Consider the following 13,393-nt stretch of genomic DNA (forward strand, 5'->3'; position numbering starts at 1 on the left):
GTGAATCTTAACTAACATTTTTGGGGGTTTTCAGGCATTAAAATGGAGCGAATTTCGGCATCCGTTTTGGCATCCGTTTTTGGCATCTTTTGGCATCCGTTTTGTTTTCATAGTGTGTTTTTTTTCTGGCCCTGGACTAGTAGGGAAAAAATAAAATCTGACACATGGCTACGAGCCCATAAAATCCCATGCATGAACGCGCAGCTTAATATTTTCTCATGAATTGCCCCCCCCCCCCCCCCTCCCTATCCGCCGACTTGATCCGCTCCTGGTCAAAGCAGTATACACATAATTATGATACGAGGCGGGGAAGTGTCCTAACACCACTCCTCTCATATTCACGAAAAGCATCAACTCGTAGTCTTAGCCCCAATATAATTTCTGTGGTTTTTGTTTTCGTTGTTAAAGTCCGTATTTTCTGAACACAAACGTTTTATGAATGCAACACTTCACTTTTCACACATTCAAAGATTTTTCTTTTACCACGATCTCTCACGCGAACCATTTCATGCGTGAAATCTTCATTTTGATATCAATACTACATTCAAATGATGTTTGGAAATACAAAAGTCATAATCGACCGATCCAAACTTGATGTGATGAACGATAATAAAAAGAAAACGACCTTTGTACTTTACTTAAGCGAGCGAAGTTCAGTTTATAATACCAATCTAACGCGATAAAACCACACATACCAATGAAGCATTTATTATTGGCGTGTGTTATAATCGTTGAACCGAAATTGCATTCGAGAAGTTCATTTTGTGCATTACTTCATGGGCGATGGCGGAACCATAACGTACGTGATCTATAAACATCTGCAATGGTAGATTATATCTAAACAGGTGAGTAGGCGTTTCGTTATTCTGTTCTTCCAATCGTCATGTGCGCTGCAGGAATTTTGGGGGTAAAGAGTACCCATATATTTAAACTGAAACCATCTTAAACAACATTTTACATGCGATCCCTACACTTTACTTTATTTATGTATTGCAATAAATTTATTCATGCATAAAGGAAATAGATCATCAAACCTCGAGCTTTTATTTTGAACCGTAGTTTTAGGAATTGTTGTCTGATGGTAGGTTTTAAACGTTAACTGTCCTGTGGTAGCTGTCCTTGTATGTATTCCGGAAGGACGTTCAAGGGTACTTTGTCCAGCCATCGGTTTTACATTAAAGGTACTACATGGGTAAGCGTAATCAACATTCATAATTAACTGTTATTTCCTCATTACATTTCGTGAAATCATGATTAATAAATCTACAATTTCTAAAGACTTTAATGTCTTTACAACGTTCTAAAATTCGAGTGACAAAAGTAAAAAGTCATGCAAATAAAAATTACTAATGATAGGTAGCTTCATGAATAGGATTCTTTAAAGAAATTTTGCTGTAATTTCCAGTGTTTAAGGTCATGCTCTCGGCCAGCAAATCCGTTTATATCACCAAGATCTCAAACACTGGGAGTTACAGCAGATTCTTTCTAAACAGTTATTATTGTTATTATTATTTTGTTGTCATACGTTCGTGCTTGTCTACTGATATTTTTTGCCCCATTCTTTTTTTTCGGGGGGGGGGGGTTCATTTTATTTAAATTATTCTGCTTTGTTTTTTTCTTTCATGAAGAATGGAATATTATCTTGATAATTGGTGATGTCTTTGAATCCAGATTAAGCCTACTTTGGGGAGACCCTTCATGTAAAATGAACTCTTCAAATAAAAAGCTCTTTCGGATCGTCAACATACTCTTCAGCATAATATTTTTCTTGGACCCGTCCAGGGAATTTTTGAAGAGATAAAGACATTTCCAAGAGAAGTAACAAAGTATGAATGTCACTATGAACCACACTACATCCCAAGGAGTTGTAACAAATGCGTCGACCACCACCGTCACCATATATACGACATCGACGATGATGAATTCTACGATGACAAATGCAACGACGACGGCGATGACAACATGGTTAACGACCAACACTTCTGGTTGTCCAGAAGGGCTTACATGGATACGAGATCACTTTGGTGACTGTGTGGAGACGACCACTCAGTTATTCGCCTTTTCATGTGCAATGATTGGGGTCGCCCTTTGGATCATCGGTCACTTCTTGTAAGTAAAAATTACGACTTGATTTAATTCTAAAATCGTATATCAGATATGTTGTCGTGGGTTCATTTAGTTGCAAAAGTGAATACTGTTGTGATTTTCATTGCAGGATAAGTAATAATAATATTGTCATCAACCAGGAAATGGTCTGACACTGTCTTTTCAAGATCTTTGTCAGGTGTTTATTGCTGGTTTTGTTTTGTTTTTTCTATTTTCCTGACATGTGTTGATGCTCAACTAAAGTACGAAGGATGTTAAAATGTATTTTACTTGTACTTATCAATCTTTATTGATTGGTCTCAATATAGTATAATTTATGATCCGTGTAAATTGGGTCTAGCTTTACTTCGCATACTGTAATCATGTGGAGACCTCAATCCTTTTTCATCCATTTATTTCATTAAAAAACACATATGTGTTAGATATAAGGTTCTCTCTTGTTTAGCTAATATATACTAATTATGATAATAATCCATTCTTGTAAAGCGTATAATAACATTATAACGTCCCTATGCGTCTCCAAAGAGATACGGAAATTATTACCCTAGCTGACGCTCCAGCAGCCGTTATCAAGAGATATTTCATTCTTTAGATGAAATTGAATCAAAAAGCATCATACAAACCTCGAAGAACTGTACATTAAGATATCAATTTCTTTCGACGAGTCGAATACCAAACATCAAGACATTCATGAAAACATGTCTTTGTTGGTGTTGAACTGAATTTCAAAGTTATGAATTTAGACGTCACAACAGGTCCCAAATTTTAAAAAAAATCATTCATACCAAACATAAATATTTACACGGAATCATTATTATTTGGTTGACAATATCTTACGTAATGTATTCATTAAAATTCACTATAGTGATTTGCTCATTTTCATAATATCTTTACAACATTTAGCTTGTTAAAGTCTTATCGGTCTAATCCTGACTTTTCCTGCTATCATCTTGGCTTCATCTTCCTTGGTGGATTAGGATCGGTCTGCAGCTTAGTCGGGACAACACTTTGTGATCAACTTGGCACACAGGTACAAATAAATAGATACATTATGTTACATAATATTATAACAGCCTTTAAAAAACGAGTTCATATGTTACCCCTACCTAAGATTTCCCTGAACGAAGAGAAGTGCCTCTATTGCAAGATGAAAGCATACAACCGATTTATTGCGTATAGAATTTATTACAGAATCAAATACACCTGTTTTGTTGCTTTGTGAAAATATATAGACTTGTTTGGAGAAGTTCGTTATCTAGTACATTAAAATAGTTGTGCAATATGAGTTGCACAAAATAATTCTCAACTGGGGAAAAAGAAGAAGAAAATGCCAAGTACATTGAAAGCACTGTGCTCATAGAGCAGAGATATTGGTATATGGGACTATAACTCATATTACTACTATAACTACTACTACTACTACTACTACTACTACTACTAATACTACTACTACTATAACTACTACTACTACTACTACTACTACTACTACTACTACTACTACTATTACTACTACTACTACTACTGTTGCTACTACTACTACTACTACTGCTACTACTACTATTTCTAATACTACTACTACTACATACTACTACTACTACTGCTGTTGCTGTCATTACGTACTACTACTGTTGCTACTAGTACTACTACTACTACATACTACTACTACTACTACTACTACTACTACTACTACTACTACTTCGTAATAATACTCCTACTACTACTACTACTACTACTTCGTAATAATACTCCTACTACTACTCCTACTACTACTACTACTACTTCGTAATAATACTCCTACTACTACTACTACTACTACTTCTAATACTACTACTAATACTACTACTACTACTACTACTACTACTACTACTACTACTACTACTACTACTACTACTGTTGCTACTACGTACTACTACTACTACTACTACTACTACTACTACTACTACTACTACTACTGTTGCTACTACGTACTACTACTACTACTACTACTACTACTACTACTACTACTACTACTGTTGCTACTACGTACTACTACTACTACTACTACTACTATTTCTACTACTACTACTACTACTACTACTACTACTACTGCTGCTGCTGCTGTCATTACGTACTTCTACTGTTGCTACTAGTACTACTACTGCTACTACTTCTTATGCCACTACTACTACTACTACTACTACTATTACTTCTACTACTACTACTACTACTACTACTACTACTACTACTACTACTACTACTACTACTACTATTACTACTACTACTGCTACTACTACTACTACTACTACTGCTACTACTACTACTATTACTTCTACTACTACTACTACTACTACTACTACTACTACTACTATTTCTAGTATTACTGCTACTACTACTAGTAATGGTACTATTACAAATTCTTCAGGTGTTACATGTTCTTACCATAGTCAATACAGTGAGTCAGTGAGAGCTTTTATATGCTATGAAAAACCGGATGCAATGTTTTCCCACAATCAATCACTGCCTTACATCACTAATGTGATTCTCCTGAAGAAGTCATATCTTAGAGATGTTGTTTAAAAAAAACCACTCAATTTCAATTTTCAGATACTGACAGCGTGTTATCTGGTCTTAAGTGAATTTGTACTACTTGTACAGTGGATCTACTGGTGGAACAGAAACAGAAAGCTCAACAAACAAGGACTCTCATTCTATGGTAAATGAAAGAAACAACATAATTGATTTAATTCAGTTGTAGATTTGTCGTGTTTGTAATGGGGAGAATTGAGCTCTAAATAATGCCGCCGTTTGTGATAACATATTGATAAAGAATAGTCAGTTTACCATGAGGCAGAGTTCATTTGTCAATGCTTGCGATTGATTATTGAACGCAAGATTTAGACATATTCAGCTATATAACGGAGGGCTATATATGACCGTCATGAAAAGAGTTATCACATACAAGTTTGAGCTTAAACCCATTTGATAAACAGTGCAGTACAAATAATGTATTCATTTGATATGAATGTGAAATACAACCTTAAAGATCGGGATGAATCATAAATGTAGAAAAACTGTACCAGTTCAGCCAGAACACGGTGGTCTCAGGGCAGGCTAGAGATCATTCTTAGGCTATATACTAATGTAATTAAAAACGTTTCATTTTATTATTTCAGGCCTGCCTTTATACGATGGATAACCCACTTTGTTTGAAACCAGTAATGGTAATAGTAGAAGGAAATTATATAAACATGTAGAAGAGAATAAATTTCATGATTTTTTTTTTTTAATTTAAGTGTCTTCAGAGGGCTGGAAGTCACCTGATAGGACACGTGACGAAAACACGATGAATGGGGGCGGGAACCTTGTGCTCTGTTTGATCTGCCCACTTCTAATGACGGCGTGCTATTTGCCAATCAGATTCAGCAGTATGTCATTACCATGGCAAACGAGTTACGCAAGCCACACCCCAGGCCGAAAACTTCTTATGGTGTCGGATGTAAGTCCATGCTTAATAAGATTTAGAGCAATAATACCAAAACAAGACAATTATTTCATGACAATTGAAAGGCTGTTTTTAGAGCAATTCCTTATGTCTTCTTCCTAATTATGGTTTATATGTAATATACAATATTATATGCTATTCATGCTGCCAATTATTTAGTTATACATATTTAGTTAAGAATTTAGTTTCCAATTCGTGTTATTTTAATTTACAAGTACCTCGTTTCTGTATCCTTAATTTATATAAGTTTCTTTTTGTTTCATCGACAAATTAAAAAACTTCATGAAAAGGTAAAGTCGTACAAATATTGATGGAGACAAAGAAACGGGTACTAAAAGAAGGAGCGTGTTTAAAAGGCTCCTGTACAAGAAAGGCTTTATAATTCAACCGAAGCATTATAGTTCGTCTGTCCTAAGAGTAAAGGAAGAAACAAAGAAGAAGCTTCGGGTAGGATGTAGGTAGATACATCTATCCAAATCAATGATGATATAGGGTATGAAGGTTCTGATTGCTCAAAAGTTTTTGAAATGTATTATATTTTTAAGTTTTTCTTTTCAGTCTGCAACAGATAACTTCGGATATGCCATGGGATTTACAGCATTATTCCTCTATTCATCATGTAATATACCAACTATTGTCAATATCGTAAGTCCCATTTAAATTGTTTCTAAAGATCATTTGTTTCTAAATGGACTTTAATCCCATGTCTAGTGGTATTTGCTAAACGAACAATTAACCTTTGAACCTCTACTTGCAAATGCAATTTGAAGAAATCCATATGTTAATAGAATATATAAATGTGAATGCCATAGAATACGTATACACCATATCGGTAGAATGATACAAGCATGTTGATATTCGTTTTGTATAGTTTAAGTATCTATGATTTTTGTTCTTTCTCTCTCTCTCTCTCTCTCTCTCTCTTTCCCTCTCTCGAAATCAAACCCTGTGTTATAATTAAATTAAACCTTTTGAGACAGTCATTCTACATTTGTGGTTTAGCTCATAACTAGACCAGATGAATGATAGAAAAGCCATTTCTGCGCACACTGTGTTTACTTTTGATGCATGATCATATTATGTTTGACGCCTAGTATTATAAAAAAAAAAAGAAGAATAAGCTTATGGCAACACGTTGAGAGGTTCAAAATCTTCTTTTTCCGACCTAATTGGTAATGTCTCGAGTCTTTGAATGAGTTCATGACCATATATTCCTTTCAGATACATTACATTTTATTGCCAAAAATGTAGAAATTAAATGAAAAAATTATGTTCTTGCTGATTTGAAGAAAAAAATATAACTTGTGATTAATTTAACCCTTTAACACTTCTCTCCCTTTCTCATCCTCTCTTCTTGTCTTCCCTTCTCCTAATCTCTCTTTTTTTTATTGTTGCTATACTGAAGACGTACATTTTCTTTACTCAGAGATATATAATTATTATATGCTTGATCGCAGAGGCAGTTTCTTACTTCCACATTATATAATCGTTTTTCTGTTTTTTATTTTTCTTTCTTTTATTTTCTTTACTAGATGAGGCACAAGACGAGCTACACAGTGTCTATGTGGTATCACGGCCTTGTCATCGCAGCTAACGTGTTTTATTTCATCTCTATTATAGCTCATAATACAGATCCTGTCTTCCTCACCAACGCGCTTCCATGGTTATTAATAAGGTTTGGTCCCCATATCCATTCTGTATTTATAATGCACCCCATCTTTCTCTAATAACATATTGTCTACCATCTTTTCCCACTCCTTATTAAAGAGGTAATGTGTCGCATCTTTATACAGCCCTGTATTAATACGGTATTGTTTCTGCACATTATTTTCTCCACCCTCTCTCTCTTTCTTTCTTCGTCATACTTAATATCTTTCATTCCCTTTCTCTCTCGAACTCTCTTTTTTTTTTTTGCACATCCTCGTTTTTATTCTTCCCTGTTCTCTCTTCATTGATTCGTTTGTTTGGTTTTAATTACGTTCTTTCATTTATATAGTTCACGTTTACATAGCATAGAGAAATAGGCCTATGGTCGTGTCATCCTGCTGCTATTTGTTTTCAGATATTGTATTTGTTTGTGTTTGTCATTATGTTTAAGAGTAGTCTTATAATGAATCATGTAAATTGCTGCCTCAGTCAGTGTATGCATGTGTAAACCCTAACCCATAAACGGATCACTCTCGATCTGTTCTCTTTGCATATTGATTCAAAATGATTCAAATGAATACGTATATTACAACAAATATATATATACAATGAAACGAAACAAATATAAACAGCAATGGCACGAAAAAGAGGAACTAACTAAAAGCAGAGCTTATTGAAGTATAAGTTCCTCGCATATCAATAATAGTAATTAAAAAAATAATAATAATATTAATAATAATGATAATGATAATAATAATTATATTAGCTGTAATAATGATAATACTGTAATATGTCCATTTACATATCGCAGCTACTACCTGAATATAGTCTACTGTTCTTAATTCAAAATATCATATTATCACCCTGACCGTAGCCGAGCCGCCTTAACAAGGCGATAAAGCAGTCAAGGAATTGCTTCCTATCAGGTAGCCATTTACTTCACCTGACCGTAGCCGAGCCGCCTTAACAAGACGATAAAGCAGTCAAGGAATTGCTTCCTATCAGGTAGCCATTTACTTCACCTGACCGTAGCCGAGCCGCCTTAACAAGGCGATAAAGCAGTCAAGGAATTGCTTCCTATCAGGTAGCCATTTACTTCACCTGACCGTAGCCGAGCCGCCTTAACAAGACGATAAAGCAGTCAAGTAATTGCTTCCTATCAGGTAGCCATTTACTTCACCTGACCGTAGCCGAGCCGCCTTAACAAGACGATAAAGCAGTCAAGGAATTGCTTCCTATCAGGTAGCCATTTACTTCACCTGACCGTAGCCGAGCCGCCTTAACAAGGCGATAAAGCAGTCAAGGAATTGCTTCCTATCAGGTAGCCATTTACTTCACCTGACCATAGCCGAGCCGCCTTAACAAGACGATAAAGCAGTCAAGTAATTGCTTCCTATCAGGTAGCCATTTACTTCACCTGACCGTAGCCGAGCCGCCTTAACAAGACGATAAAGCAGTCAAGTAATTGCTTCCTATCAGGTAGCCATTTACTTCACCTGACCGTAGCCGAGCCGCCTTAACAAGGCGATAAAGCAGTCAAGGAATTGCTTCTTATCAGGTAGCCATTTACTTCACCTGACCATAGCCGAGCCGCCTTAACAAGGCGATAAAGCAGTCAAGGAATTGCTTCTTATCAGGTAGCCATTTACTTCACCTGACCGTAGCCGAGCCGCCTTAACAAGACGATAAAGCAGTCAAGGAATTGCTTCCTATCAGGTAGCCATTTACTTCACCTGACCGTAGCCGAGCCGCCTTAACAAGGCGATAAAGCAGTCAAGGAATTGCTTCTTATCAGGTAGCCATTTACTTCACCTGACCGTAGCCGAGCCGCCTTAACAAGGCGATAAAGCAGTCAAGGAATTGCTTCTTATCAGGTAGCCATTTACTTCACCTGACCATAGCCGAGCCGCCTTAACAAGGCGATAAAGCAGTCAAGGAATTGCTTCTTATCAGGTAGCCATTTACTTCACCTGACCGTAGCCGAGCCGCCTTAACAAGGCGATAAAGCAGTCAAGGAATTGCTTCCTATCAGGTATATTCACCTGGGTGGAAAAATGGCAATTGTAGATTAATATATTGCCAAAGGAAATTAGTGCTCAATATGATTGTATTATGCATACATGTTCACAATTATTTTTCTCTCACTACTTTTGTTTTTACAGCTTGTTTTTTATTTTCTTTAGTTCAATTGTATCCTTTTAATCATCATCGTGGCTTAGTTTTCTGTTTTATTTTGTTTTCATACTAAACACTTGTAACTTGTATTCTTAAGTTTACCATAAACTTAAGTACAGTAAATCTTACCACTTATTGCACTTAAACTAGTATTTCTTATATATAATTTTCACACATGATGTTTTAATGTAGGAGTTTGAGAACTTAAGGCAATTTTTTTTTTTAGGTACCACGCACCGTACAAAATAATGCCGTGTCTTTTTGTTTAAATATAACTACTAAATGATTTATCAATATCCAGGGCACATGAAACGAACCCTAGCCCCCCCCCCCCCCCGCCCCGCCCTCAATTTCCCCGGCAAATATAACTTACTTTAATGGGCTGGTGGTGTCTTCTTCATTTTTAACTATGGATTTTATTTTTTTAAATCCTTGATCAATCTTTAACGCAGTGCTGTGTCTTTACATCTGTTTAATTTTAATAATTTATCATTTTATTACCACTTATTAATTTACCGTTTTTAATATTCCTTTCCTTGTATTCATTTATTCATCATGATTCCATTGATTTTATGAAGTGCACAATGTACCTGTATAGACTGGCGAAGCATTATTTTGGTGTGTTTAATATAGGGTATATACGGGGCTGTACATGCTAATTAACTTCTTTTCTTTTCTTCATGTCATCATTTTCTTTTATTTGCCTTATCTTCCTTATTCTTCTTTAACGTTGCATCTGTTAACTGATAATCCTTCATTATTCATATGTATGCCCCTTTGAATTTAGCTTATTCCATGTATGTGAGATTTGTTACTATGAAGGAAAAATGTGGAACAATGACTTTAACTCGATCATCAGATTATATTTCTTGTGCTACGGAACCGAGGTATTGGATCTCACACCCGCCCAGTAGGTCGGCGGAGACCAGACGGTACGTTCCTCTTGTATCCCAGTGAAGAAAGTTTAAGCTCGGATCTCGATCGCGGAGGAACACTCCGTTTTACAGATGATACAGCCTCGGGAAAGCTACCTAGTATTCAGGAGGAACCACACCTTGAAAATACCGTACAGAAAGAAGTAAGAATTTCTCTTTGAAAAGATTTCCTTGTTGCTTATAATTATCACTATCGATGCGCTTCTCCTGTTTTGGTCTATACGAGGGCATGAAGCTATTGTTTAACAGCGAATTACAACAGTTATTCTTCTATAAGGCTGTGGAAATTTCAAATAGATCCCCAAGAAAAATACGATTAATTCATTTGAACAGTTTTTAATTACTACTGCTACTAAATCTGGTTTTCTGTTTTCTCTTTAATCTCTTCGTCTAGGTCTATGAGAAAGTTAATAGCCTGAATCTGATAGCTTTTTGAAGGGTTTTGATTATTTTAACGTCATGTTGATGCATTGTCCTAACAATCATGATCTCAATGACTGAGAATGAGCACAATTAGTTGCAATTGCCCTAGTTTAATCAAGCATAATATGTTCTTCTAGGCTGAAGGTCAGGCCGACTTTGAAGATGTGGAGCTCGATGATGATTACGACGCTGAGACAGCCAGCATCCATAGTCGTGCTAGTGATTTCATCATGGACGACGAGGAGGAGGTCTATGACCGTGATCAAGAGGAAAGACAGAGGATTGCGAAGCAGAGAAGGGCTGCCGACTTTGAAGATGACGGTTTAGAGGTACATAGATATACATCATAGAAATGTATACATGAACAAAGATGTCATATTAAACAATTGACTGGAAATGCAGTGGTTATGAGTTTGAGCCCCGGCACGGCAACACTGTTTTACATTTGCCCCTCCTCCACTCCTTCATGACTGACTGTTTTGTTTTCATGCCAGCACGCGGTGCCCATGTAGTAAGAGCACTCCCAGTGAAGTGGAAATGCTTCAAATAAGGACTGACCAGGGGTAAAGATATCTCAAATGATGAAGCAATGATCAATTAGAGAATGAAATGATCATGGGATGCTTGAATATGCAAAAGATTTTAGACTGAGCCTTTAGGGAAGGGATGAGATATTTGAATACTTCAAGACGATAACATATAGATACAACAGTTCATTTGATTTGTATTTCTTAATTTTACAGTGGGATTTCGATGACTTTCGACCAAAGTACACGGGAAGTGCGGGCAGTTTGGATGAAGACTTAGTGGGTAAGAGCCCGCCAAGCCACCTCCGCACTCTAGGTGCCCAGCATGATCACGGCAATCATATCGACGATGATGAGGAATGGGACGAAGATAAGGTGCTTGGTGAAATCGAGAGGGAATTAAAAATGGGCGATGACATCGATGGTGATACTATTTCGATGGAATACGATACGGCCGATGATGATGATCATTTTGATGACATGAAGTATTCATATACGTCACATTCTCAGTGAGAAAATAATTTCTCTACGGAATAATATGTTGTTGTATAGTCGTCAGATAAGCAGGAATTCCGATTGCGAGGTTAAATTAAAACATTGTCAATAAGCAGCGAGATATAAGGGGGATCGAAAGAGAGGGAGAGAAAAAAAAGTATTTTCAAAAGAAGAAAAATATATATATATATGTTGCATATATTTAAAATGATAAAACCGAAAGGCTATCGCTTTCACCAATTTTCGACAATTAACTTAACAAAGTACTACGCCGCCGCTAAACGTCCTCCTTTTGTTTTGTGGATTTGTTTTCTTCTCTCTCTCACTCACTCTCTCTCCTCTCCCTCTATTTCATTCCCTTTATTTCTCACTATAAGCTACCCATATAGGTGCTTCTTTCGACGAAAATTTACCGGGAGCACCAGTAAATTTTGATATTTAATTTTTCTCGAACGCAGAAGTGTTTCAGGGGCTAATTTTTCTAGTGCTTATAACACATCCACAGGGGCATCCAAATATATCAACATTCTAAAGAATCTCTATCCACCAAATTTTCAAAATTTCCCCAAACTTTGTATCACCTTAAGTGCTGGAAAGTATCGCTTGTCCATGTAAACTTAAATCTACCTTGATCAAGAATAATGATATACAGTGCGACCAAGAAAAAACGAAACCGAGAATTATCTATTTAAACAAAAAATCCTAACTTAATCACAATATTATAATTAATAAATGACACATATTTATAAAGCTTTAGTCCTCCTCTTTCATTTGATGCACCTCATATGCTGCATATTTCACGCATGAGTGATTAAAAGCATTTTGAAGGAAGGAAACCAAAAAAGTAGTTTGGCGGGCGGTATCTGAATTTCGAAGAAACATTCACATTTCTAGAAAGTTCAGTTTCTGCCCTTTTATATGACACCTCAATGAGGGAAAATGAGCAAGGAATAACAAAGTTCTGTTTGTTTATAGTGATGCTTGCATTCCATAATTTGATTTTAAAAGTTCGTTTTCACTGGTTGCCTGCCGTAGCAACAAGTAGAATTGACAAAAGACTTAACTCCGTCTCATTGACAATCAGCCATGCATGGAGTCTTTCGTCTATGTCTGATCGTCAACGAAACGGAGTTAAGTCTGTTGTCAATTCCGTTTGTTGCTACGGCAGCCAGCCACACTGTAAAAAAAAATTTGTTCATTGGTAATTTTTACGTATTTTTTCCATGTAGAATTTACTTGCAAACATTAGTTTTGCCACTTACGCACTAAATTTAAGTCTTGCTAATTCAAACTTTCAATTTAGTAGAACATACGTGGAATATTTAAGTGAAATCAAATACATAAGAACTTTAAGTAATTTCAGCTTGTATTAATTTAGTAATTTTAACTCAAAATCAGAAATTATACGTATTACTCAAACAATTTATGTTGATTATTCTTATCTTTTTAAAGTAAGGACCGATGCAGTGCGTAATAGAAATATTTACATAATTTATGAATATTCATTAAGACCAAATTAAACTCTTTTTTAAATAAAACAAATCTTTTTTGTGGTTGAATGAAAATTTAAGGACTTTAAAACATTTACTAATTCATTTAACATG

General features: G+C 35.8%; 1 protein-coding gene across 2 annotated transcripts; it reads left to right on the forward strand.

Annotated features, from left to right (window-relative positions):
• The first annotated feature begins 710 nt into the window (after positions 1 to 710).
• LOC100890439 (lysosomal amino acid transporter 1) lies at positions 711 to 12,256 on the forward strand. Of its 2 annotated transcripts, none has more exons than XM_003729140.3 (11): positions 711 to 845; positions 1,672 to 2,109; positions 3,010 to 3,136; positions 4,690 to 4,798; positions 5,379 to 5,581; positions 6,146 to 6,232; positions 7,120 to 7,262; positions 9,397 to 9,424; positions 10,269 to 10,487; positions 10,905 to 11,096; positions 11,511 to 12,256. In XM_003729140.3, exons 2-11 carry the CDS (start codon positions 1,829 to 1,831, stop codon positions 11,805 to 11,807), a joined length of 1,686 nt encoding a protein of 561 aa, XP_003729188.1. In that variant the 5' UTR covers positions 711 to 845; positions 1,672 to 1,828; the 3' UTR covers positions 11,808 to 12,256. The 2 variants fall into 2 exon arrangements, with proteins under 2 accessions (XP_003729188.1, XP_011663403.1); XM_011665101.2 differs by having other exon boundaries at positions 1,783 to 2,109.
• Positions 12,257 to 13,393: the final 1,137 nt, after the last annotated feature.

This window comes from Strongylocentrotus purpuratus, unplaced genomic scaffold, assembly GCF_000002235.5.
Source record: "Strongylocentrotus purpuratus isolate Spur 01 unplaced genomic scaffold, Spur_5.0 spur5_scaffold_16, whole genome shotgun sequence".
NCBI lineage: Eukaryota > Metazoa > Echinodermata > Echinoidea > Camarodonta > Strongylocentrotidae > Strongylocentrotus > Strongylocentrotus purpuratus.

Excerpts from the sequence above, each read along its gene's own strand:
- LOC100890439 (XM_003729140.3), top strand. The coding sequence starts at position 1,829 with ATGAATGTCACTATGAACCACACTACATCCCAAGGAGTTGTAACAAAT. Across the intron at positions 2,110-3,009 it reads TGGATCATCGGTCACTTCTT|CTTGTTAAAGTCTTATCGGT; the intron begins GTAAGTAAAAAT and ends TACAACATTTAG. Across the intron at positions 10,488-10,904 it reads AAAATACCGTACAGAAAGAA|GCTGAAGGTCAGGCCGACTT; the intron begins GTAAGAATTTCT and ends ATGTTCTTCTAG.